Raw genomic sequence first — 27,485 nt, forward strand, 5'->3', positions numbered from 1 at the left:
GGAAATCAGGGGTGAGGTCTAGGGTAGTAAAGTGACTTACTTTTATTGTACAGCCTTGGAATGTATATAGATTTTAAGTGTGTATTACTACTTATTTTATGGTAAAAATTAGTTAGGTATCTGAAATAGCTGAGAAAAATCACTACTTGCGTGTCTACATGAACACTTTTTACCTCACAAACTGCTCTTTTTTCTACCCCTGAAAGCTATTAATAACAGCGTGGATCTATAAAATATATTGTATATTGGAGATATCTCAAATACAAATTATTGTTTGCTTTCTAAATGTGCTTTTTTATATACAATTCATTAATTATTTGAAGGCATAAGCCGCCTAATCAGCAAAAACCAAAACTTAAATCTGCTCCAAACTAACATGTTTTAGAATCCTAATAATTTTAGGATTCCTGCAGAAAATACAAAGAGATTTTAGCAACTACTAGCATTTTCTATACTTCACTGAGAATTAAGCTGACTGTTTAGTATAAAATCAGTAAGCTAAAGAATATAGAATTAAAACCATGCATTATTTCCAAATTTTACCTGTATACCAAACATTTTCCTTTGGGTTCTAATCCTATGGATTGCTGCAACATTATATGGCTGAGACGAAGGAGAGAAAGTGTCTGGTGACTACACACCAAACCCATACCATACCAACTCTGCTTGTCATCAAATGAAAGTATTAGCACTCATTCCTGAAACATCATTTTGGACTCACCCTAGCTTTTCTGAACTTATTCTTTTCATAATTAGGGGCCTCTGGATTGTTTATGTGTAATAAATATATGTATAAAGGTATATTAAAAAGTAAGTAATCATCATGATATAAAACAAATCAAGTTTGTCAATGAGGAATTCACCTGTAAATATTCTTTCCTGCCTCTTTTTTTTTTTTTTTTTAGTGAAGGGGGGAGAGGGAGAGGGAGAGAGACAGATAGGGACAGACAGGAAGGGAGAGAGATAAGAAGCATCAATTCTTCCTTGCAACACCTTAGTTGTTCATTGATTGCTTTCTCATATGTGCTTTGATGGGGGGGGGGGCTCCAGCAGAGCGAATGACCCCTTGTTCAAGCCAGCGACCTTGGACTCACGCCAGCAACCTTGGGGTTTTGAACCTGGGTCCTCAGCATCCCAGGCTGATGCTCTATCCACTGCACCACCGCCTGGTCAGGCTCCTTCCTACTTCTTTGATAAACCTAATATTTTTATAATTCTTATTGACATGAGTCTATTAATATTCCAATATTAAACCTAAAAGCTTAAACCTAAAGCTTAAAAACAATATAAAATACAAATCTCACTGTTTAGAAGATCAGAAATTATCTAAAAGAATATCATATATATTCAGAATCCCAAATCCTAATATTGTAATGCATATTAAAGAGGCAATATTATACAAAATTGACTTTTTAGTAACTCAAATATATCTCAAATTACAAAACTGTAAATAACATTTTAAAATGTTACTCACAGATACTGATGTCTAAACAATTACCAGTTTTCTGTAACTCAGTGAAAAAAAATTTATGTTTATTTCTAAAGAGAAGTTAAAATAGGAACTGCAATGTGAACATCTGAAGGGTGAACACGACTGACATTTACTTCTGAGGGTCAGCCAGCTTGAAGAGCCAAGCCCGGAATCCTGAAACGGAATGTTTTCCAAACCAGGTGCTTCCTATTGAGTTCAAAATATACTCTTGCTAAACCAAGAATTTTTCCTCATTTACAGGATCTTTGTGTAATTCTAAATTTAATTTCTTTATCTCTAAAAAGCTGAAGAATTTGCCATAAATTTAATTGGCTCAGAAAAAAAACTTGAATCAATATACTTCAAGTAACCTTTATTTTATTGTTATAATTGTTGTTATTGGTTACTGTAGTTAATTTCTTACTTGTGCCTAATTTATAAATTAAACTTTATTGTAGGTATGTATATACAGGAAAAAATACAGTATATATGTATACTGGTTCCAAAGTTTCAGGAATCCACTGGGAGGCCTTGGATAAGGTGGGACTACTGTATTAGAAAAAGTTATCAAAGGAATACCCTTAAAAACAGTAATCAATTATTATCATAATGGGGGTGCCTTCAGTTAATAGCAGATATTTTCTAAACCTCTTTGTATCCTCCACAGTACCTGACCTGTACCTTCCATGCAAAAGATGCTTAATATGTTGTGTTCACTGAATATGAGTAATAGTGACAAAGTGGCTATGTTCTTGCAGGAAAAGTAAATATTACAGAAAAAAATATTAGAATAAATTTCAGTTATAGTGCAACCAAACATAAGAACTCCCAAGTAAGCCTGACCTGAGGTGGCGCAGTGGATAAAGCATCGATCTGGAAATGCTGAGGTCGCCGGTTCAAAACCCTGGGCTTGCCTGGTCAAGGCACATATGGGAGTTGATGCTTCCAGCTCCTCCCCCCCTTCTCTCACTCTGTCTCTCCCTTTCCTCTCTAAAACGAATAAATAAAAAATTAAAAAAAAAAAAAGAACTCCCAAGTGAAATGAATTTCCTAGGTGGATATGTTTATATATATATATTTTTTGACAGAGACAGAGAGAGAGTCAGAGAGGGACAGACAGACAGGAAGGGAAAGAGATGAGAAACATCAATTCTTCGTTGCGGCACCTTAGTTGTTCATTGATTGCTTTCTCATATGTGCCCTGACCAGGGGGCTACAGCAGAGTGAGTGAACCCTTGCTCAAGCCAGAGACCTTGGGCTCCAATCCAATGACCTTTGGGCTTGAGCCAGTGACTATGGGGTCATGCCTATGATCCCACACTCAAGCAAGTGACCTTGTGCTCAAGCTGATGAGCCTGCACTCAAGCCAAAGACCTCGGGGTTTGGAACCTGGGTCCTCCCTGTCCCCATCCAACACTCTGTCCATTGTGCCACCACCTGGTCAGGCAAAATATATATTTTTTAAAGTAAAGGCGTTTATGGACAATTAATTTCATGTTTTTCTTTGAAGCAAAATTAAATCAGAAATATATAGCTTATTTAATCATTTTAAAATATTACTTTGTTTAATTTTTACTACATCCTCAGTACTGAGAACAGGCCCTGGCTCTCAGGCACTAAACCAATGTTTGTTCAATTAATTAAAAACATCTCTGATGCATAGGAGACACTATAGAGAACAAGAAGTAACTGTTGTTTGACCAGGCGGTGGTGCAATGGATAGAGCATTGAACTGGGACATGGAGGACCCAGGTTTGAAACCCCGAGGTCATCGGCTTCAGTGTGGGGTCGCTGGCTTGAGCATGGGACCATAGACATGACCCCATGGTTGCTGGCTTGAGCCCAAGGTCACTATCTTGAGCTCTGCTACAGCTCTCTGGTCAAGGCACATATGAGAAAGCAATCAATAAACAACTAAGGTGCTGCTACAAAGAATTGATGCTTCTCATCTCTCCCTTCCTATCTCTCTGTCCCTCAGACTCTCTCTGTCTGTCAAAAAAAAAAATGAAGTAATTGTCTCACAAAACTCAAGATCTCCCTGATCTATTGATGTCACCCCATAAAAATAAAAATTTATTTATAAAAAAAAACCAACTCAAGATCTAACAAGGCATAAAGATAAGTAAAAGACCAATTACTACATAGAATATGAGAAATACTAGAACAAAAGTTCTGGGTGCTGTAAGAGAACACAGGACAAGTCTCTAACCCAGAGTGGACTGAAGGGTAGAGAGCAGAGTCAGGGAAAGCTACTGATCTAAAAAGTGAGTAGGAAAGGGAGGCTGGATGGTGAAGAATAGGAAACAAGTTGGAGTTCAGTATTAAACTTAGTAAGTTTGCAATGGTATTTATAACCAGCATGCTAAGTAATACTTCCCCATCTGATAGCCTCTTCCTAGTAACCAAGGAAATAAAAACAAACAACTATGCTATACTGTGGACCTGAAATTAATATAATATTAAATGTCAATTGTAATCAAAAAATGAAGTGAAATATAATAAGAAAATTAAAACAAGATGCTACTTTTCACCGCCCCTCCAATTTTAAGTTTTTAAAATGATGAAGCCCAGTGCTGGGAAAGGGAGGGTATATTAAATCACTATGGCAGAGGTAACACACTACTCCATACTTAATGGCTTAAAACACAGTAATTCATTATCTCACAGATTCTATGGGTCAGAAATTTAGAAAGGGCACAGCCAGGATAGCCTGTCTTTGTCCAACATTGTCTGGGGTCGCAACTGGAAGACTCAAAGATTGGGGGCTGGGATTATCTGAAGGCTTAGTTCTTTAACATTAGATCAAAATGTGAATAAATCAATGTCTCAATAGAAAACAGAGCAAAAATTATGAAGACAGTTCATAAAAAAGAAAATCCAGGTATTTTTTAAATATATAAAAATATACTCTGTCCCTTTATAAAAAAAAATTAAAACTAAATAAAATATAGTTTTCATTTTTCACCTTGGGAAAGAAAATCATCTGATACTGCAGTGAGGAGTTAAGAATTTGGGAAAGCAGGCACTCTTATACATTGGTAGTAGGAGAATAAATTAATGCACCTTCTCTGGCAGGTGCTTTGGCAATATCTATCAAATTTTTGAACAGACAGAACTTGACTCAGTAATTTTATTTCTCAGAATAGATCCCACAGACACTTGCACACATGCCTGAACATGTGTGTGCCAGAAGCAACATCCTGATTGTAATATACAAAATAAATAAATAAAAGCACTATAAATGCCTATCAGTAAGAGACCGGTTAATTAGTTTATCAAATCAATTCAATGAAATACTATCCAGCTGTTAAAAATATTTTAAATGGGGGAAAACAGCAAGGGATAAAACACTGGCAAGATAGTAAACTACTATTTGTCTTCAGGGACTGGTTAAATATTTGTGGAAATATATACAAAAAATTAATATTATCTCTGGAGAGGGAAACTAGATGGTTATGGGAAAACAATTTTGCTCATAAAAAATATAAAATCTGATTAGAATTATAAACTTGAAAGAAACAAATAAAATACTTTCCCACAAAGGAACTCCAGTCCCAGCTGTTGTTTATTTTTTTTAGACAGAGACAGAGTGAGTTGGAGAGAGGGACAGACAGACAGGAAGGGAGAGAGATGAGCAGCATCAATTCTTTGTTGTGGCATCTTAGTTGTTCGCTGATTGCTTGTTCATTGATTGCTTTCTCATATGTGTCTTGACGAAGGGCTACAGCAGAGCGAGTGATCCCTTGCTCAAGCCAGCGACCTTTGGGCTCAAGCCAGTGACCATGGGGTCACATCTATGATCCCACGCTCCAGCCAGTGATCCAGCACTCAAGCTGGTGAGCCCACCCTCAAACCGGATGAGTCCGCGCTCAAGCCGGTGACCTTGGAGTTTCGAATCTGGGTTCTCTGCGTCCCAGTCTGACGCTCTATCCACTACCCCACCATCTGGTCAGGTACAGCTGGTCTTAATGGCAAGTTCCAAGATATATTTAAGAAAGAAATAATTAAAATCTTACAAGCACTCTTTCAGAGAATATAAAAAGAGATACATGCATCGATTGTTTTTATGTCTAGATTAACCCCAATAAAACCACCAATCAAAGATATAATTAGAAAGAAAAATCATCATCAAAGTTCACTAATAAACACAGGAGCAAAAATCTTAAATGAAATACTCTTTTCCCATGTCTGCTGAACATCTGTATGTCTTCCCTGGAGAAATGTCCTTTCATGTCCTCTGCCCATTTTTGGATCAGATTTTTTTTGTTGTTATTGAATTATATGAGTTTCTTATATAATTTGGATATTAATCCCTTATTGGATATATCATTTGTGAATATATTCTCCCAGTTGGTGGGTTGCCTTTTTGTTTTGTTGAAGATTTCCTTCACTGTGAAGAAGTTTTTCAGTTGATGTGGTTCCATTTGTTTATTTCTTTCTTTTGTTTCCCTAACGAGAGGGGATGTATCCACAAGATATTACTCAGACTGATGTCAGATAGTTTACTTCCTAAGTTTTCTTGAGTTTCATGGTTTCAGGCCTTACATTTAAGCAATTCCGCTTCTGGGTATTTAGCCAAAGAAAATGAGAAGAGATAGATGCACCCCTATGTTCACTACAGCATAATTTACAATAGCCAAGATATGGAAGCAACCTAGGCATCTGTTGGTAGATAAATGAATAAAGATGTGGTACAGATACACAATGGAACATTACACAACAGTAAAAAAGAATGAAATCTTGCCATTTGTCACAACATGAATGGACCTAGAGGGTATTATGCTAAGTGAAATAAGTCAGCAGAGAAAGACAAATACTATATGATTTCACTTATATGTGGAATATAAAATCAAAACAAAATAAAAATGGACTCATAAAAACAGAGACAAAAGGGATGGTTACCAGAAGGGTGAGGATAGGGAGATAGGTGAAAATGGGAAGGGAAATTTAATCAATAATATTGTGACAAGTTTACACGCTGACAGGTGATTACTAGAATAAGTGGGGTGATCACATTTTAAGGTATAAAATTGTTGAATCACTATAGTGTACACCTGAAACCAATATAAGAATGTATACTAACTATACTTAAATAAAAAATAAGTTGATCAAACCAAATTCAACAATACATAAGATGAATAACATACCATGACAGTGTTGGATTTATACCAGAATACAAGGTTGGCATAATATTCAAAAATCAATCAAGGTTATCTACAACATCATCAGGTTAAAAAAAAAAATCATGTAACAATCTCAACAGCTACAAAGTGCCTGATAAAGTTCAACATTACAAATTAAAAAATCTAACAAGCAAGAGCAATACATAAATTCAGTGTGTGTGTGCTAAGATCCTATCGAGATGCCCCCAGAGATCCTTCTAACTAGTTGGCTGTGTCCACTTCCAGCTGCTGTAGGTACTGCTGCTATGAGTTCACACATGTGCAACCTTCTCTGGAGAACTGCCCTGGCATGATCAGAGCCAACTTATGCAGAATACACGAAGGTTATACACACCTTCCCCCATGGCCAACAGCCAAGGACTATTTGGTGCAGAGTTATAATTCTGTTGTGCAATTAACACTCCAGGGGGCCAACAAATCAGGTTGAGATTCAATTTCACCTGAAACTACATCATTGCTTAGTTCTTTCCTTTTCCTATCCTGATTCCCTCACTCCCTTACTGGTTTCTCTTTTATAAATAATTTACACAAGAATCCCAATCTCTGCTTCCAGAGAACTCAACCTAATATATATATAATATTTACATATATATGTAAACATATGCAGCAGACCCTTGAGCAAGTAGGGGTTTGGGGGTGCCCAACCTTGTGCTGTCAAAAATCAGCATATAACTTTTGAGTTCTCAAAAACTACAGTCCCTCAGTATCTGTGGGGAATAGTTTCTAGGACCCCTGCAGTTACCAAAATCTATGGATGCTCAAGTCCCTCCTATAAAATGGCATATATCAACACTTACAGTTGGCCTTCAGCATTCACGGATTTCCTACTGCAGATAAAAGTCAGGGTTACAAAGGGCCAACTGTATATTTATTGAAAAAATACTGCATATAAAGGGAACTATGTAGTTCAAACCTGCATTGTTCAAGGGTCAATCGTATATATTGTGTGTCAATTCAGCACACAAGGAGTAGAAAAGAACTTCCTGAATCTGATAATGACTAGCAATAAAGAGAAGAAAAATCTATAGTCCTAGCTAATGCTGTAAAGCAAGAAAAAGAGACAAAAAGGTATAAAAACTGAAAATGAAGAAACAAAACACATATTTGCAGATGAAATGGTTGAACACATAAACAAAGTCCAAAAGAGTGTATAATCCTTAGAACGAATGCTAAAATATAGTAGTGTTGTTGTCTACAAGGTCAATATACAAGTGAATTGCACTTCTCTAGAAAACAAAAAGAAAAAAAAATAATTTTAAACCATCTGTTTCCTATATGGCCAAGTAAACTCCAATAATATCTGACTTTCCATGGGTAGTAACTATAAACTCTAGACAAAACACAAAAACAAAGAACCAAACCCAAACCGCAAAGACCTAAAGGTACTCGAGTGGACCAGTGCAAATGATTCTATCAGGGAGCTGATACTTGGGAGAAGGGATCAGTAAAGGGTGAATTTCCCATTTTTATGGCTTTTAACCTTAGAGCAGGTAGTAATCAGAGCCATGCACAGTGGCTAAAACACCAATGAAAATTCCATGGTCCTGTGGCCTGCAGAACCAGAGCATGGAGTTCAGGGCAACCACAGTGGTATATGTCCAGAGGGAGAGAGTTGGAGTGGGAGAACGCCACATTCTGCACATAAACTCTGCCCGAATCTCTGGCTGACTTCTGTACAATATATGTGTGGGACAGACTCCAGCTAAGAATAAAAGAATAAATTGAGATTTGAGCACACAATAAATCAAATACCCAATACTTAAAAGATGCTTAAATTCTCAGTGGCTTTATTAAACAGAGGTTTGCCCCCCCAAAGGATATGCAAATTACAAAAATAAATACATGTTGGTATGAGTTGTACTATAGTATAATATTAAATCTCTTAACTGTTCAGTTTTTCTTTATAATTATGTAAAACTTCTTTGGTATTTGGGGGAGGATGTGTTTAAGTCATTTATTTTATGTAAGTATGAATCTAATTTTACAGAACCACAAATGGAACTTATTATTTTTGTAAAGTATGACATTTCTACTTAGAGAACATCTTAGGCTGTATTTAATGTTATTTTATTGTTGACTTTCATTCTACTAAGGAACTATAGCTTCTGAAAATCTTATAGTGTGATATTTTAAGATAAGTAAATAGAATCCACATTTGCAAAAGTTATATACTAAGTATTTATATTTTAAAAGAAATGTAATACTTCAATTTTGTTTGAGTGTTTTCAGGCATTAAAATAGTTTTGACCATGTGATTATTTTTAAAGGAATTGTTTAACTTCCAGCATTATCTTTATTTGAGTAAGTAAAAAACAAAACAATTGTTTAAATAAGTAGGAAATTTAGACAAAAACCTAGTATTCCTGGATAAACATGCCTTGGTTACTTTGGGGAAAGGAGGGAGGGGGGAGAATGAGATCAAGGAAGTAAATACAAGAAATGAAACTGAATCTGTAATTTGCTTATTTCTTTAAAAAGGAGATCTGATTCAAATTCAGCAGAATGTTATAATTTAACAAAATGGGAACTGTTTATCATTCTCTGTATTTTCAAAAAAGAGAGAAATCAATTTATTAGTAAGTCATATTACTTCTTCCTTAATTTTCTTAGAAGGCTCTATATGCACCCTAATGTAAAACTTTGATGTCCATATTTCTAGATGAATCTCTAAGCCACCCTTCACAACTCCAATCCAACACATCCTAATTATATACTGGAGCCAGATTAATCTTTCAAGAACCAACAACACAGTCCAATTCCAGTTACATCAAATGTAATGGTTAGGAAAGGTGGGACCAAATCCCAAAGGGCAGAGAAGTTCAAAACTTTTTTGGATTCAAATACTCTCTTCATTTCTCTGATCCTGACTTTGTGTATAGGTTAAAAAGTGGGAATAACTATCTCAAACAATCCATGGGAAGATTAAAAGAGACTTTTAACATGGAAGCATCTATCTAGTACCATGCCTAAATTCACTAAAACAAAACAAAACAAAAAACCATTATTTTTTTACTCATCTATTCTTACCCATTACAGCAGTCCAAAAACATATGCTATACTTTAGTTTTAAAAATCTATTATTGTTCTTACATGCCTCTTATCCAGTTTCATTTCCCTGGTCACTGTCTTTTTCCATTTTTAAAATTTCTCCCACGTTCAGTTTTCTGCCTCCATATCCATCAGCTATTCCTATCCTACTTATCCATCAAGGTCCAGTTCAAATTCCGCTTTTTACTTGAGGTCTTCCTGACTTTGAACTCCTATTGCTCTTAAGAACCAGAGTCTGTTTCAAAGAGTTGACCACTTAATTGTTCTTAAGTTTATATTAAATTTTATTTTAATTATTAATTACAAACTACATCAATATACTTTTCTTGTACATAAAAGTACTAATAATATAGATAAAACTACAGTCATCTTTGACTATTATCCTCATTCCCAGACCTCTGCTTTGGGGGACCCAGTACTGTTTGTGATGTATCCTTCCAGAATTTTCCCTGCATCTACAGACTTAGGGAAATGTAGTTTTGCTTTATCTCTTTTTATTTTATATATATGATATTAAATTGTACATGATGTTCTATAACTTGCTTGTTTCACTGAATATATCGTGGAGGTCCTTTCAAATAGTGTACATGTAGACGTACAACATTCTTTTCAACTACTACTGCACAGTAGTTCAGTTTATTTATCCTTTTCCCTACTGGTGGGCAATTAGGTATTCTTTAATTTTTACTTCCTCAAATAATGAAATATTTCAAAGAGAAGACTGAGAAAATTATGAAGCCAAAACCACTACTTGCATTGAGTTTACTGAAGAGATTTTCTAATAAAATTCTGGTTAGTTGAAAACAAAAATGCCTTTGTATGTAAGCAGTGTTTTTCATTTACACTATAATTTTCATATTCTTTTGGGCACCGAATATGACTGTTTTCATTGTTTTGTCTGGTAAGATACAGTACTCACTAAATTATTTGGTGTAAAGGATCCCAAGCAGGATGGGATCACTGTCTATTCTTTCCACCAGCATTAATCATTTTCTCCATTAACTCTCAACACCAGGGGGCAGCAGCCTCAGTACTAATTAGCAACAATGCAAGAGAGCAATTTAATGTAACAGAATACTGCTTTAGTAAAATCTGCACAAAATTACTAATCAAACCTTTACTAAAAAAACAAACAAACAAAAAACCAACATATAAAAACAGACATACAAAGTGTGTTTTAAAAAAAAATTAAAACAAGCAAATAATGCTTGTTTCCTTACATAACCTGATCCTTGGTTAGTCACTGACATCTACAGATTTTTCTGGAAAGCTGGTATGGGTTTACTCTCATATATATTGGCATGTTTTCCGCCAGTCTCTTCTTAAGTAGAATGGCTAATTAGGAGCTCTGTGCTTGTGAACTGGGCTTACTGTTATGCAGACTTTGTTAACACTAATTGCATTATGTAAACTTTGAAAAGAGTAACAAAAACTAATAGCATAATGAAATTCAGGAGGGGTAGAGAATAGTGTGAGTGAGCTCCCATTTTTCATAGCGTGTATTTGACAGATAATCTCTAAAATAAATCAAGCAATAGTGGTACCAGCATATTATTTAGTTTTTTTTAGGGTAACTATAACTAAAAACAAAGTTAAAAACGGCTTCTACGGAGCAAATTGCTGATGAGAAGAGGCAATTAGAAACATTACTTTCCATTATAATCCCTTTTGTATGTATGTTAAATAATAAGCCTGTATTTCTTTCAAATAAATAGAAATTAAAATGGTAAAAACTGAGGGAAAATGTAAAAAAATAGGAAAATAAAAGAAAAAATTTACCTTTGAAAAGGGAAATAAATTCAAACTCATTTCTATGTACTAAATTTCTTGGATAGAAGGAGAATGTTGTTGCCAAGGAGACCAAAGCAACTGTTGAACAACAAATTTAGCTCTCTTAAAAAAAAAAGTCATGATAATTTATTCTGCTGAATATTACATCCTAGTCCAGCTTTTAAAAAATGGCAATAGGCCATTTGGCTCAGTTGGCCAGTTGGCTCAGTGGTAGAGCGTCGTGGATTCCCGGCCAGGGCACACAGGAGAAGCGCCCATCTGCTTCTCCACCCTTCCCCCTCTCCTTCCTCTCTGTCTCTCTCTTCTCCTCCCGAAGCCAAGGCTCCACTGCAGCAAACTTTGCCTGGGCGTTGAGGATGGCTTTGTGGCCTCTGCCTCAGGCGCTAGAATGGCTCTGATTGAGGCAGAGCGATGTCCCAAGATGGGCAGAGCATCGCCCCCTGGTGGACATGCCGGGTGGATCCCGGTGGGGCGCATGCGGGAGTCTGACTGCCTCCCTGTTTTCAGTTTCGGAAAAATGCAAAGAAAAAATAAAATAAAATAAAAAATGGCAATAAAGTGATTTTAATGAGGTCTTTGAAACATGGTATATCACTAACATTATCAGGTTATATATAGAGTCTAATACAGTGGTAAGAAAATTTGAGTAAAGGTCAAATGACCATGGTTGTAGTCCCACCCTTACTACTTAAAAGCCGTATGTCCTTAAGTAATTTTCCTTTTCTGAAATTAAGTTTTTTACTTGTAAAAATGGGGGTACCTTCTATCTATCCTGCCTAACATGCAAGGTTACTGTGACTATCAAATGAAATTTCGGTAATTTTCAAAGCTTGAAACACTACACAAATAAATTCAAGTAATAAGTACTAATATTTCCCAAGACTGATAAAGCCATATGTATTTTGTACTTTTCATTGATTAAATGCCAAATTAAGTAAAGTATTATAAAAATGCAAACAAAACAATGTAACAAGCTATTATAATATGTAAAAACTGGATTGAGGCCTTGGCTGGTTGGCTCAGTGGTAGAGCGTCAGCCTGAGTGTGGAAGCCCCAGGTTCAATTCCTGGTCAGGGCACACAGGAGAAATGACCATCTGCTTCTCCACCCTCCCCCCTTCTCTCTCTCTTCCCCTCCCACAGCCAAGACTCAGTTGGAGCAAGTTGGCCCTGGGGTGCCGAGGATAGCTCCATGGCCTCCTCTCAAGTGCTAAAATAACTCGGTTGCCAAGCAAAAGAGTAGTGGCCCCAGATGGGCAGAGCACCACCTGATAGGGGGCTTGCTGGGTGGATCCTGCTTGGGGTGCATGCAGGAAGAAGTCTGTTTCTCTGCCTCCCCTTATCTCACTGAATAAAAATAAATAATTAAAATAAAAATAAATTGGATTGAATTAGATAGCAGATCCAAGCCAGCCTCAACCACGACTGAGTCATTTCCACAACTACTTTGGGTCTCTACACGGTGACACAGAACTAGACAACCTTTGTGCTTTGTGCTTCATGACATATTTGCCATCACACAATGATGATTTAAAAGGGAATTCATTCACCACTTTATTATCTGGGCTATATTTTGCTTGAAAAAAAATTCACTGCTATATATCTAAAAGTCACTGGCTTGGACTGAAGCCTTTTATTTCTATTTTCAGGCATTTCATAACCTTAATCTAACTTTAACTTTATATTTTATTCTTTCTCAACATAGACCCATATTGAGACCAGAGTGCTCTACTCACTATTTTTCAAAATGCCATGTCCAAGTTCTGCCTCCACACTGCTGTCAATATATAGCTGTTGCTGCTACAGCTGGCTGAGCAGTTGTTGCATCTCACTCCCACCAAAAGTTGGCCAAAACTTAATACCCTGGATATAAGTTTGCTTTCAAAAGTTAAGATATATAGTGGACACAGGATAGTTATACCTGGCTTCTAGGTCAGCAAGACTTGTCTGTCATCTGATAGAATGTATGAAAGCATAGAAAGAAAGAACTAGGAAGGATGGGAAAGCCTTGGCCAACACTAGAGCATAGAAGGGAGAGAGCACTATAGAAGAATCATCTGTGTACTGCCTAGAGGAGGAACACCTTGATCCATGGACTTGAACGGTTCTAGTGGTTGGACAGTGCTATCACAGAGATGAACGCATTCATTTATTTATTACAGGCTGATGCTGTTAACTATTTATGCCATATATTTGACACCCTGTGATTTGATTTCAAAATTATTTAAAATCTTCTGATTCTTTCACTCCTCTTATGGTGCATCCAGAAAATGCCCTGACTAGAGAAAAAGTCCACTTGTATTACATTTGTACCATAAATTAATGAAATAAAAGCTGATGAACTCAGACATAGTTTCTAAGACCCTGAGTAGGGTTGTCCATCCTGAGACAAGACAGAATGACAAATTATGATATTTCAAAGGCATAGGAACCAACAGTCAGATCCTGGACTATGGTAAATTTACCAATAGAATGCTCCTACTGAAACTACATGGGATACCCCAGACTGCTCCATAAACACCCTATGTTGCACTATTTTCTTTTTAACACACACACCTTTATTTATTCAAGGTCACTAAAGATATATAATAGTTGACTTTAGAACACATGGGTATTAGGGACACCGGCCACCCTGAACCCCCTGCATTTAAAAATCTACTTTTGACTCCCCCAAAACCTAACTACTAATAGCCTACTGTTGATCAGAATCCTTATTGAGAACATAGTCAATTAACATATATTTTGTATGTTACATGTATTATATACTGTAGTCTTATAATAAAGTAATCTAGAGAAAGGAAAATGTTACTAAGAAAATCATTAAGGAAGATAAAATACATTTATAGTATTATACATATTTATTTAAAAAAATCTACATCTAAGTGGACCCACAGTGGTGGTGTTTAAGGGTCAACTGTAAAGCCTTCCTATAATCTGGTCTCCACATGGTTTTCCAACAATTTCTCTCCATGAACCCTAAGCTATAGCAGAAACAAATGTTCTAACTACATAAAGTTTCAATCTCTACTTGTAATAGGCTTCCTCTTCATATTAACACCTCTACATTTTAATTAATTCTGAAATAACAGCAGAAATAACACTTTTTTTCATGAAGACTTTTCAAAGAACACCACCCCACCTAGACTAAAGCTAGTAACTTTGGTGATGTAGGCAAGCAGCAAATTGCCCTCTGACGAATTTATAAATTATGTGCCTCACTTAGAGTCATTAGAATCAGTGGCATTTGGTAGGTTCTTTCCTTCACTAACTAGGTAATAATCAGGTATTAAACTCAGATTTCTCTACGCTAAAAGACTGCATATACTGTCAATGTGTAATGCAATAAATGCTATAAGTCTGATGCACTATTTTGTATTTTTTGAACAATAAATTTTAGTGCCCAGGGATACTGCCTCGCTTACCTACACTATCAGCTTACAGCATACACTTTTATTTACCAATTAAAAGTATTTTCTCCCATTAATAGAGGGATTAATTAATCTTTATTATTTTTATTAATTATGAAAAATTATTTAAATCTGTTCCTCTGTTATTATTTGCATCCTGTATTACATTTGTTTTTGTTTTATCTTTCCTTCTATATTCTTTAAAAATATGATCCATATCTATTTAATTTTTATATTTCCCACAGGTTTTCAGCCAGTGCCTTGTATATAGATGGCACCTTAAATATAAAGATTTTCTTGCCTGACCTGTGATGGCACAGTGGATAAAGCATTGACCTGGAATGCTGAAGTCACCGGTTCAAAACCCTGGGCTTGCCTGGTCAAGGCCCATATGGGAGTTGATGCTTCTTGCTCCTCCCCCTTTCTCTCTCTCTCTTTCTCTCACTCGTACTTTTTCTCCTCTCTAAAATGAATAAATAAATAAATAAATACATAAATAAAAGATTTTCTCTTCCACTTTCAATGAAGGCTCTCCTCATTCTGTTTTTATATATTCCATCTTCTTAGAGAGTTTTCCTTGACCATGCCAGTCCACAGGTCACTCTTATATTTGAATTCCTAAAAGAATTGTCAATAAACCATTTAATTGCCACCAAAACTACTCTAGCATTATTATTTTTATGTTTATATGTATTTTATAGTCTTTTTATATTTTAGTAAGTCCCAACAATATCTAGGACTGCATAGACAATCAATCTTTAAAAAGTCAATTAAGGGATTCATTAAGAAAAGTATAATCAGAACTGGCACCTAAAGAAAACAAGATCTTATCCATGGCAATGAAAAACAAACTCCTAATTGCTGAAGGGCCAAAGGCTCTGACATACATAATAGTTACTACTAGTAAATTAAATTGTATTGAAATTCTACAAGTGTCTGTGAATTTCATAAATCTTCCTTGCACTTTAGGGAGATGTAAGTGCAACCATATTCATTTATGGACAATACCAATGAAAGCAGATGACTTGAAACAAAACCAAATACCTATCTGAAACATATAAAGGTAACATCCATTTGTAATTTAGTTTTCCATGCTGAAGACATTTATATAGTCAATTTGTAGCATTTTATCATTTTACTGAATGCTAAGCCTTAGCTCTTTTATTTCTATTAAGTTTCCTCTTCCCTAAAGGACTAAAAACAGAGGAGCAATCTTTGAATTTCACTTCTTTTATATGATTCCACAGCAAGGAACTATATACATACTAGGCATTTTATAAATACTGGCAAAATGGCTTTAAAAGCACATCCTTGTGTTAATTAATGGGATATCACAGACTTTGTATGTACACTTGATTAAATACATAAATATTTATGTAACCAAATCCTATAATAAGAGAATTGGTTCTCTAGTTTAGTATCTCAGTTAGAACACTCTAGAGATGCGATTTTCAACGTTTTTCATCTCATGGCACACATAAACTAATTATTAAAATTCTGCAGCACACCAAAAATATATATTTTTGCCAATATGACCAAAAAATAGGTATAATTTTGATGTATTCATGCTGGACAGCTATTGTTGCATTGGCTGTTGTAAGTTTTTAATGTGACAATTGAAAAGAAAAAAGATCAGTGCCCCTGATTAAACAGACAGGTATTGCATCTTTTAAACATTCGGTGGCATGTCGGTTAAAAAATCGCTGGTCTAGAGTCTTGCTAGTCAAAGTGTGGTTCACAGACCAGCAACACTGGTATATCATCTGGGAGCTCATTCTGAGGCAGAATCTCAGGCCCCACCCCAGGCCTAGTCCTCAATCAGAATCTGCATTTTTGAGATTCCCTGATGATCCATAAGCACTTCAAGGTTTGAGAAGCACTGGTTTAGACTTTAGAGGAAGAATGAGAACATCCAAAATGCATACGGCCAAGTAATGCTAACTAGTGATTGCTAGTTGGTTTTGCTTATCTGCCTCACTGAAGGCAGGAATCCTCTCAGATCTTCCTCACCACTAGTATTGCCTGGACTGAACATACTCTGGAACATCACCCAGTGTTCAATAAATATTTTTTGCTGAATGTATTAAATGACTAAACAAAGTAAAAATAAAACTTTTCCACAAAGCTAATCTTTTAGGAAATGATTTGTACAACATGAGTATACACACTACCAATACTAATTCTTTAATTCGGTATTAATTCCATTTTAAATGTGGCCTTCTAGACTTTAACAAATGCATTTAATGCATTTGACAAAGCAAAAGCTTGGATCATCATCCTTTGTTGGCGCCACCAGAGGCCTCTTTTACAAATGAAATAGCTGCATTTTAATTCTAGCTCTCAGATCCATCTCATATGCCTGCACAAGATGAAATCACCACAAAACTTGGAGGGGGTGGGGGTAATAGAGGAATGTGTAAAGCAAAAACAATTCTGTATCAAGAGCATCATATAAAACCTGGAAAACATGATTTTTTGAATAGGATACTTCCAGGAAATAATTCCCAGCCAGGAAGAGAAGGAGGTAAGGAAACCCTTACCTTTCTCAAGAGCAAAAGACGATAGTAGAGTGATAAAAGACCAGCGACTACCTAGCGACGGAAGGTGGAAACACACCACACCAGAACTAAAGCGGATAGCGGTTAGAAACGTCCAAGCAGGGTGACAATCACTTTCAAGTTTGCAGAGAAGGAAGTCAAAGGAAGAGAAAGTGGAAAGGAAACGGCTCTATGACGGTTACAACTTACGATGATAATGATTAATTATTATTAGTATTATTATTATTTGAGAGAGATGACATGCACTTGAAGGGAGGGGGTGTAAGGAAGAAAGGGAGGTTGCAATTGCACGCACTGCAAAAGGAAGCTACTACAGGCGTCCCTACACAGCTCAGACGGTCCCAGGGTGGCAGCCCAGACATAGGTGGGTGGCAACGCCCGGCTCCGCTGGCTCCCTCCGGGCGGCCTGAGCCATCTCCTCTGCAGCCTGCCGAGCACCGGGTGGGAACAGGAAAAGGCAGACGGTGTGTGGGAGGGCGTGAGGAAGGAAGGGGGGATGCCGGGCTGACCAGGTACCCACCTTATCCCAACGGAGCCACTGCCCGATGGCCGTGTCTAGCTGAGGGTCTCCGGTACGGCAGGGGGCGTGGAGCAGGTTGGAGTTCAGGTCCCCCTCTGTGTTTTCAGCCATGGCAGGCAGGCTGGGGTGTGCGGGCCAGGGGGGCCGATGAAGACGCCAAACTAGGGGAGCCTGAGGTGAGCTCACCAGGGTCCCGACGCCCCCTCCTCACTGAAGGGCATCGGAGACCCACAGCAGGATGTTTGCGCCAGCTCCTGCCGCAGCTTTGGGAAGCCGGAGAGAGGAGGATGCGACCGCCCGCTGCTCACCACGCCAGCTCCTGGTCTGTCTCCGGGCGAATGGACTGAGGCGGTCGCGCCGGTGGAGAACAACAACAGTCCCAGATGTCTGGGTCTTGGCCGCCGCCGCCGCCCAGGCTACCTTAGGCCCCGCCCCTGCGTCGCTAAGCCCGCCCCCTTCCCGCCCCTTCTGATTTAAGCCCGTGGAGGGGGGGCGTGAAGAGCGCGCTCCCGTGGTTTCAGTAGTAATGCAAGGAAGGGTCCGCCCGGGTGGTGGAGAAATGGAGCACGGCTCTTTTAATTTTTTTAAATGGCCTTTTGTCACGGGCCTTGTTCTTGTTACAGTCCTTCTCCTTTTTTCGATCTGTCACCACGAGCGCCCTGCCTCAGCGGATCGCTCTGCAGGTCTCCGGCACACGCGGCAAGCACGCAGGCCACCCTCCAGTTCGGCTTCGGACACGCGCCTGGCCGCTAGGTGCGGGCAGCTGTCTGCGCACGGCCTTATGGGAGCTGTAGTTATTTTTCTTCCGCGAGGTCTGCGGAGACTGCTGCAAGGACTACTACTCCCAGCAGAGCCGTACCCTCCTTTTCCTCAAAGTAAAAAGAGCTACCTCGAGGCTGTTCCCTACGGACGTTACTCTACCTGTTAGTTACGCTGCGCCCTGTGGCCCTGGGCTTAAATTTAAAGACTGATTCAGTAAGGGCACAGCTGGTATCCATTTAGTGCTTATAGTTTACGAGTTGCGTTCTGTCGTTTCAACCCTCCTGTGAGGTAGGGAGAGCATGATCATCCCCATTTTACACACAAAGAGGAAATTGCCTTTCTGAGAGTGAACAGACTTTCTCAGAAGCGATATTCGTAAGTGATGGAATGGGGGTTCTAACCTGGTTTCAGATCTCCTCAGCTGGCAGTTCTTTTTGCTTTGCTGCTACATTGGACTACGAGTTAGGGAGAGTAAGCTTGAATGAAAAATAGACAAGGAACCATAAGTAACAACGCTTAAACGTCATGAGAGAGATACAAAGAACAATGCCAATAGGAATACAAAGGAAGAAGAAATGTTATTGAAATAATTTAAAATATCTTATCTTTGCCTCTTTTATGGAATGTTTATCTTTCAAGCCACACAACTTGAAGTCTGGGAGTTGCTGAGAAGTACTTACCTGCCACTCCTTTGCTCCCGAGTGTCTTGGTTTGGCCTTTTTACAGTGGCTTTATGATTTTGACCAAGTATCTTACAACTCTTTTCTTAGTTTTTTTGTAAGGAGGGTGTAATAATATTTACACAATGGCTATAGTAACGTAAGTGCTTTGGGGTTCATACATAAAAGACATAATAAATTAAATATTACTTTCTTTTCCTTAAAATGCCATTTACCATAGTAAAATCCAAACTATACTTGATACTAAGGTACAAAGGGATCATAGTGTCAATTCCTGAATAACATGGCATAATTTGGAATTACAGTTTTTCTTAAGCACTTGGGTGTTTCCTATAATGGAGTCGGCAGGTTCTTTTAATCACACAAGACCTGGGAAACAGCCATGTGTTCTAGAGAAAGATTAATCCATTCACCTTCATCACTATTATTCTCCATGACAAGTATAAATTGAACATATACTTTATGCTAAGCATTATGCTAGGAGCTGAGGCTACAAGGAAGTATATAACATAATTGTTCATTAAAAAAATAAAGTGTCTAGGGATCCATGCAAGAAAAGATAGCCCGTGATAAACAGCAAGTGCTTGCTGCAGACAACTGTTAAAGAATTTGAGCCTGGGGTGGTTAATAAAACCAACAAGCAGCAAGGGGAGACCAGCACTGGGCTTTGAGGAACAAAAATTAATAAGTAGAGGAAAAGGTAGAGGGCATTTTAAACCGATAGCCTACTGGCTCTCAAATATCCCTAGGAGAGTGTTTAAGTTGTATGTTACTGAACAGTGCCCCAGAGATGGAATCAGTACATCAGGATAGTGCCTACATACCAACATATTTGACAAAAATCTATTGATTGCAACATAGGGGACCATAATCTTACTACTCAAAGGGCGATACGACCAAGTGTGTTGGTATCCTCTGGGAGTTTATTAAGAAATGCAAAATTTCAGGAACTATTTCAATTCTACTGTTAATCAAAATCTACATTTTAACAAGATCCAATGATGATTTGTACATATGAAATTTGATAAGCAGTGATTTTTATAAAACGATTCTTAGTTAATTTAATTCAGTTTTGAGAAAAAAACTACTTAAACAACAACTTTCAAGAGATGGAATTATATAGGGCGAGAATAAAAGAAGAAATATAAATTTTAATTCAATACCGGAGTCAATCAGCCCTCACTTTCCTTAGCAAGACCACGACAGACACAAACTGGTTACGGGAAACCTTGCCCAGTGTCTTCAGCTTATTGCTTAGGAATTGAAGAGTAACCAAAGAGCCAGAATTCATCAAATTCAAGAATGATGTTTAACTGTGTCCTGAAGAGGAAGTGTAATAGTTCTCCTAGTAGTGGAAAGCCCAGAAGCTTTAACCTGTTGAAATTTGCTCAGGGTGTCCTGTGTTTTTATTTGCTAAATCTGGCACCTTCATTGTGGGTGTGAAAGGGAATCTCTTTCTTGGTCCTAATATACCCAATATTTTAGGATCATTATATATATATTTGTGTGTGTGTGTGTGTGTATCTTATCCTCAAATGGTTCTGAAAAATGCTGTGTACATATACATAAATGCATAAATATATATTATAAAAATATTCATATAAACATATATAAGTAGCAAATGAAGAAAATGGGAAATTTTAACAATAGGTGAATCTGGGTAAAGGACAGATGGATAGTTTGCATTGTTTTAATTTTTGCAACTTCATTTGAAATTAAAACATTCAAAAGAAAAACCTCATATGTATAAGTAATAGCCATTTCTTTATTGTTTTAAAAAATCTAAGAGGCTTAAAGCTCTCATTCTGTCAGGATGCCAAGAAATTAAAATGTCATCAATATTAGGGTCTCCCCTCTCCACCCAAGCTTAATATGGTACTGGGAAAACAGAAACAGGCTCTAGTTCCTCAAGTTTTCTGCTAATATCTGTATTGTCCAGGGTCATAGTGGTCTTTGGAAGTCTGCCCACTTTCTCCTTGCTTATAATCATTAGCTATGGCCAGGAAACTTAGCTGTAGCTATGAACCCCACAGCCTTTCTTGGTTTACCACATGCATCCCTCTAAAATCTTGCCAGTTCTTGAAATGCTGCCATCCAGCAGAGCTCAAGGCCTCTCTCTTCCTTACCCTCCTACTATAAGACTTATATAAGTTTTGAGGAAATCTATCACTCTGTGTAATTGTTCTGAAACAAGAAGTATTTTCTTATTGCTCACAAAGATGCTTGTTATAAACTCTAGTGAACTCTGTTTTAAAAGAACAGAGGAAAGGAAGTGAGTACTATCTTGCAAGCAACTTTATACTTTTAACCTTCTTACATAAAACTTCTGCTGAAGCAAGGGGATACTAATAAGTGGTTATCTTTGTGTAAAGGGGGAAGGATGCAGAGCCCACCTGGGATTAGGGTGAAGCAAGGCAAAGAACCTAGGGTGAAAAATCTAAAGAGGCTCTCCCTTTCAGGTTAGGGGATATGCAGAATTGGCACCTGAGAATGAGTACCTCATTGTGTGTGTGTGTGTGTGTGTGTGTGTGTGTGTACAGGGGGTCCTCAGGTTACTATAGTCTCGACATACAACGTTTCGAGTTTACAATGCTCACTCCCATAAAAACTTAAAAAAATTGAGACGTTGAGTGTTAAGGCAGATTTTGGAAGAAAAGAATTCATCAACCTTCCAGACTAGCCTGGAACAATTCGTTAAGAGATAGGCCTGCAACTGATCCTGTACCCTCTACATCAGCTGCTTCTCAAGATGAAATACCTGTAGTACAGGTAGAATCATCTCTGGCGTCTCCTGCATGTTTTTTAGGCAATTCTGATTCACCTGACCCAGTATCTCCAGTACTTTCTACAGATTCTCCTGCCTTTCAGCTTCCTCCTCCCAATAGGTCACTCTCTCCCACCTTGCAATGCCCCATCCAGTGTGCAAGCCAACCACAGGAATAAAAGTAAGGAGTTTTTTTCTTACACTCATTTTTGTCATTTTTTCTGTTATTACAGTACAATGTACAGTACAGTTTATTTATGTCTTTTTCCTTTTTCTGTGGCTTAACTGTGTTTTTATGTTCTAGATTATCATTTTACACCTGTATTAGGATAGGTAAGTGACTTAAACTAGGGTGTGTTTCTACTTACACCAAAATTCAGGTTATGTCACTGTCGTAGTAATGGAACTGTGTTGTAACCCGAGGACCTGCTGTGTGTGTGTGTGTGTGTGTGTGTGCGTGTGTGTATTTTTAGTGAGTGAGAGAAAGAGACAGAGACAGGAAAGGGGAGAGATGAGAAGCATCAACTCATAGTTGTAGTACCTTAGTTGCTCATTGATTTCTTTCTCATATGTGCCTTCACTGGGGTTGGGGGAAGGCTCCAGTTGAGCCAGTGACCCCTTGCTCAAGGGTGCGACCTTGGGCTCAGCCAGCAACCTTTGGCTAAGCCAGTGACCATGGAGTCATGTCTATGATCCCAGGCTCAAGCTGGTGACCTTGGGGTTTTGAACCTGTGTTCTCAGTATCCCAGGCCGATGCTCTATCCTCTCTGCCACCACCTGGTCAAACCCTTATTATATTTTTTAAACAGATTTATTGAGATATAATTCACATATGAAACAATCCACACATTTAATGTATACAATTGAATTTTTTTGTTGTATTCACAGATATGTACAAACATCACCATGGTCAATTTTAGAACATTTTTATCATCTCAGAAAAAACGATGTACTCTTTAGCTGTCATTCCCTATTGCCCTATTTCCCACTCCAAGGCCTAAGCAACGACTAATTTACTTTCTAACTCTAGATTTCCCTGTTCTGAACATCTCATATAAATATAATATGTAATATGTGGTCTTTTGTGACTAGCTTCTTTCACTTAGCATGTTTTCAAAGTTCATTCATATTGTAGCATGCATCAGTATTTCATTTATTTTTATAGTTGAATAATATTGCAGTGTATGGGTACATTGTGTTTTGTTCATCTGTTTGTCTTTTGATGGACATTTGAATGGTTTCTGCCTTTTGGCTATTTTAAATAATGCTGCTATAAATATTCATATACAGTTTTGGTGAGGAATATGTTTTCATTTCTTTCTTTTAGGTATATCTAAAAGTGGATTTGCTGGACCATGTGGTAACTCTATGTTTAATCATTTGAGGAACTGCCAGACTATTTTTCCAAAGCAGCTGCCTCATTTACATTCCCACCAGCAGTATATGAAGGTTCCAGTTTTTCCAAAGATTTTTCAATACTTGTTTCTATTTCACTTTTTGATTCTAGTCAATTTAGTGAATGTAAAGTGGATCTTATTGTGGTTTTGATTGGCATTTCCTTAAGACTAATAATGTTAAGCCTCTTTTTGTGTGCTTGTTGGCCATTTGAATATTGTCCTTGGAGAACTATTATTCACATTCTATGCTCATTAAAATTTTTTTATGATCAATTTGTAAGATTTTTTTCTATTCCTGAATATAAGCTCCTAATACAAGTCATATATATGATTTACAAATATTTCCCTTCATTCTATGGGTTGTCTTTTCATATTCTTTTTCTTTTTTTTCTTTTCATATATATATATATATATATATATTGTATTTTTCTGAAGCTGGAAATGGGGAGAGACAGTCAGACAGACTTCCGCATGTGCCCGACCGGGATCCACCCGGCACGCCCACCAGGGGGCGATGCTCTGCCCCTCCGGGGCGTCGCTCTGCCGTGACCGGAGCCACTCTAGCGCCTGGGGCAGAGGCCAAGGAGCCATCCCCAACGCCCGGGCCATCTTTGCTCCAATGGAGCCTTGGCTGCGGGAGGGGAAGAGAGAGACAGAGAGGAAGGGGGGGGGGTGGAGAAGCAAATGGGCGCTTCTCCTGTGTGTCCTGTCCGGGAATCGAACCCGGGTCCCCTGCACGCCAGGCTGACGCTCTACCGCTGAGCCAACCAGCCAGGGCCTTCTTTTCATATTCTTGATGGTGTTATTTGAAGCACAAAAGTTTTTTGTTTGAGGAAATTTATTTTTCTTTTGTTGCTCATACTTTTGATGTCATATCTAAGGATAGGTAGCCAAATCTAAGATCATGGAGATTTACCCTTTTTTTTTTTTCTAAAAGTTTTATAGTTATAGCTCTTAGATTTAGGTCTTTACCCCCTTTTGAGTAAATTTTTATATAAAAAGGGAAGTAGCTAACATTCATCTGCACATGGCTATCCAGTTGTCCCAGAACCATTTGTTGAAAAGATTATTCTTTCCCTATTGGATGGTCTTGGTATTCTTGTTGGAAATTAGTTGACTGTGGACAAATGGGTTTATTTCTGGACTCTCAAATCTATTCCATTGATCTCTATCTCTATCTGCTAGTACTACAATGTCTAGATTACTGTTATTTTATAGTAAATTTTGAAATCAGGAAATATGACTCCTACTTTGTCCTTCAAGACTGCTTTGACTATGCTGGGTCCCTTACAATTTCATGTATTTTACAGGCAGCTTGTTAATGGAATATTTTTACAATTGTAGATCTTTTTTAATATCTTTCAATAATGTTTTGTGGTCTTCAGAGTATAAGTTTTACACTTCTTTTGTTAAATGATTCCTAAGTATTCTATTCTTTCTGATGCTATTGTAAATGTAATTGTTTTCTTTATTTCATTTTTCAATAGTTGATTGCAAGTGCATAGACATACAATTGATTTTTTTTGTATTTTTCTGAAGTTAGAAGTGAGGAGGCAAACAGACTCCCGCAGCGCCCGACCGGGATCCACCCGGCATGCTCACCAGGGGGCAATGCTCTGCCCATACGGGGCATTGCTTCATTGCGGCCAAAGCCATTCTAGCACCCAAAGCAGAAGCTATGGAGCCATCCTCAGTGCCCAGGCCAACTTTGCTCCAATGGAGCCTTGGCTGCAGGAAGGGAAAAGAGAGAGAGGAAAGAGAGGGGGAAGGGTGGAGAAGCAGATGGGCGCTTCTCCTGTGTGCCCTGACTGGGAATCAAACCCGGGACTTCCACATGCTGGGCCGATGCTCTACCGCTCAGCCAACCAGCCAGGTCACAATTGATTTTTTTTTTTTTTTGTATTTTTCTGAAGCTGGAAATGGGGAGAGACAGTCAGACAGACTCCCGCATGCGCCCGACCGGAATCCACCCAGCACGCCCACCAGGGGGCGATGCTCTGCCCCTCCGGGGCATCGCTCTGTTGCAACCAGAGCCACTCTAGCACCTGGGGCAGAGGCCAAGGAGCCATCCCCAGCGCCCAGGCCATCTTTGCTCCAATGGAGCCTGGGCTGCGGGAGGGGAAGAGAGAGACAGAGAGGAAGGAGAGGGGGAGGGGTGGAGAAGCAGATGGGCGCTTCTCCTGTGTGCCCTGGCCGGGAATCAAACCTGGGACTTCTGCATGCCAGGCCGACGCTCTACCACTGAGCCAACCAGCCAGGGCCACAATTGATTTTTATATTTTGATTGTATCCTGAAATTTCCTGAACTCATTTATTGGTTCTAGTAGCTTTTTAATTTCTTAGGATTTTCTATACACAAAATAATGTCATCTGCTACATATACTGCTTACTACAGTCTGGATGGCTTTTACTTCTGTTTCTTGCCTATTTGCCCTGAATAGAATCTCCAGTAAAATGTTGAATAGAAGTGACAAGAGAAGACATCTTTGTCTTGTTCCTGTCCTTAGGGGAAAAGCATCCAGTCTTCCCTATTAAGTGTTATGTTAACTATGGGATTTTTTGTCAATGATTTTTATCATATTGATAAATTCCCTTCTGCTTTTAGTCTGTTGAGTGGTTTTATCATGAAAGAGTGTTGGATTTTGTCCTATGCTTTTGTGTATCATTGAGAGGTTGGTATAATTTTAATTTTTACTTATTGATATGAAATATTAATTAATTGATTTTTGTAAAGTAGACCAAACTTTCATTCTACTTGGTCATGGTATATTATTATTTTTATATGTTGCTGCATTTAGCTTGTTAATATTTTATTAAGGATTAATTTGTCCATATTTATAATAGATATTCGTCTGTAGTTTTCTTGTGATATATTTTTCTGGTTTGGCATCAGAATAATACTGATCTTATAAAATGAGTTGAGAAGTGCTCCATCCCTTTCTAATTTTTGGAAGAGTTTGTAAAGAACTGGCGTTAGTTCTAACTCAGATTTTTTTTTATAAATAAATTTTTATTAATTTTAATGGGGTGACATCAATAAATCAGGGTACATATATTCAAAGAAAATGTGTCCAGGTTATCTTGTCACTCAATTCTGTTGCATACCCATCACCCAAAGTCAGATTGTCCTCCGTCACCTTCTATCTAGTTTTCTTTGTGCTCCTCCCCTTCCCCCTCCCCCTATTCCTTCCCCTCCTTCCCTCCCCCCCCACCCCCCCGCTCCCCATAACCACCACACTCTTGTCCATGTCTCTTAGTCTCGTTTTTATGTCCCACCAATGTATGGAATCCTGCAGTTCTTGTTTTTTTCTGATTTACTTATTTCACTTCATATAATGTTATCAAGATCCTACCATTTTGTTGTAAGTGATCCGATGTCATCATTTCTTATGGCTGAATAGTGTACCATGGTGTATATGTGCCACATCATCTTTATCCAGTCTTCTATTTTTTTTTTTACAGTGATTAAAGCCTTTAAGCAAACTCTTGGCCAATACAGCAAGAATCCATAAAAGAGTAATGTCCTTAACATGTTCACCAAGTCCAAATTGGCCCCAACACCATACCAAATCCCTGAAAAATGCAACTCAACCCCAGTTCAGTCTGTTAGGAGCTATCACAAGGAGCAGGAGTCCAGAAAAAGTCCACATCCAGGAAAAGTCCGCATGGTACTGGAATTGTTGTCACAATTCTATACTTTGCAGCTCACGTCCAAGTCCCAATGACTGCTGCTTCTAGCTGGTAATGATTCAGGTAGACTGGAAAAGCCATCTGCAGCATGTGTGGAGATGGAGCTTCTGTTCTCCTCTGCCTGGAGAGATGAGACCAGGTTGCTTTTCCCTGGAGCTCTGTGACTGTGGCTTGGTAAAGAGAACCTTGGGATACACTAAGCAGTCTCGGTGTGG

At 38.1% G+C, this 27,485-nt stretch overlaps 1 protein-coding gene across 1 annotated transcript in view; it reads right to left on the reverse strand.

The window, feature by feature from the left end:
- The window catches only part of PGM2L1 (phosphoglucomutase 2 like 1), a 56,620-nt gene extending 38,206 nt beyond the window's left edge, over window positions 1–18,414 (reverse strand). Inside the window, exon 1 of the mRNA XM_066368528.1 lies at window positions 17,978–18,414. Within this exon, the coding sequence (XP_066224625.1) occupies window positions 17,978–18,088 (111 nt within the window). The 5' untranslated portion in view covers window positions 18,089–18,414. The remainder of the gene's footprint in view (window positions 1–17,977) is intronic.
- Between the last annotated feature and the right edge of the window lie 9,071 nt (window positions 18,415–27,485).

Source organism: Saccopteryx leptura, chromosome 1, assembly GCF_036850995.1.
Source record: "Saccopteryx leptura isolate mSacLep1 chromosome 1, mSacLep1_pri_phased_curated, whole genome shotgun sequence".
In the NCBI taxonomy this organism is placed as follows: Eukaryota; Metazoa; Chordata; class Mammalia; order Chiroptera; family Emballonuridae; genus Saccopteryx; species Saccopteryx leptura.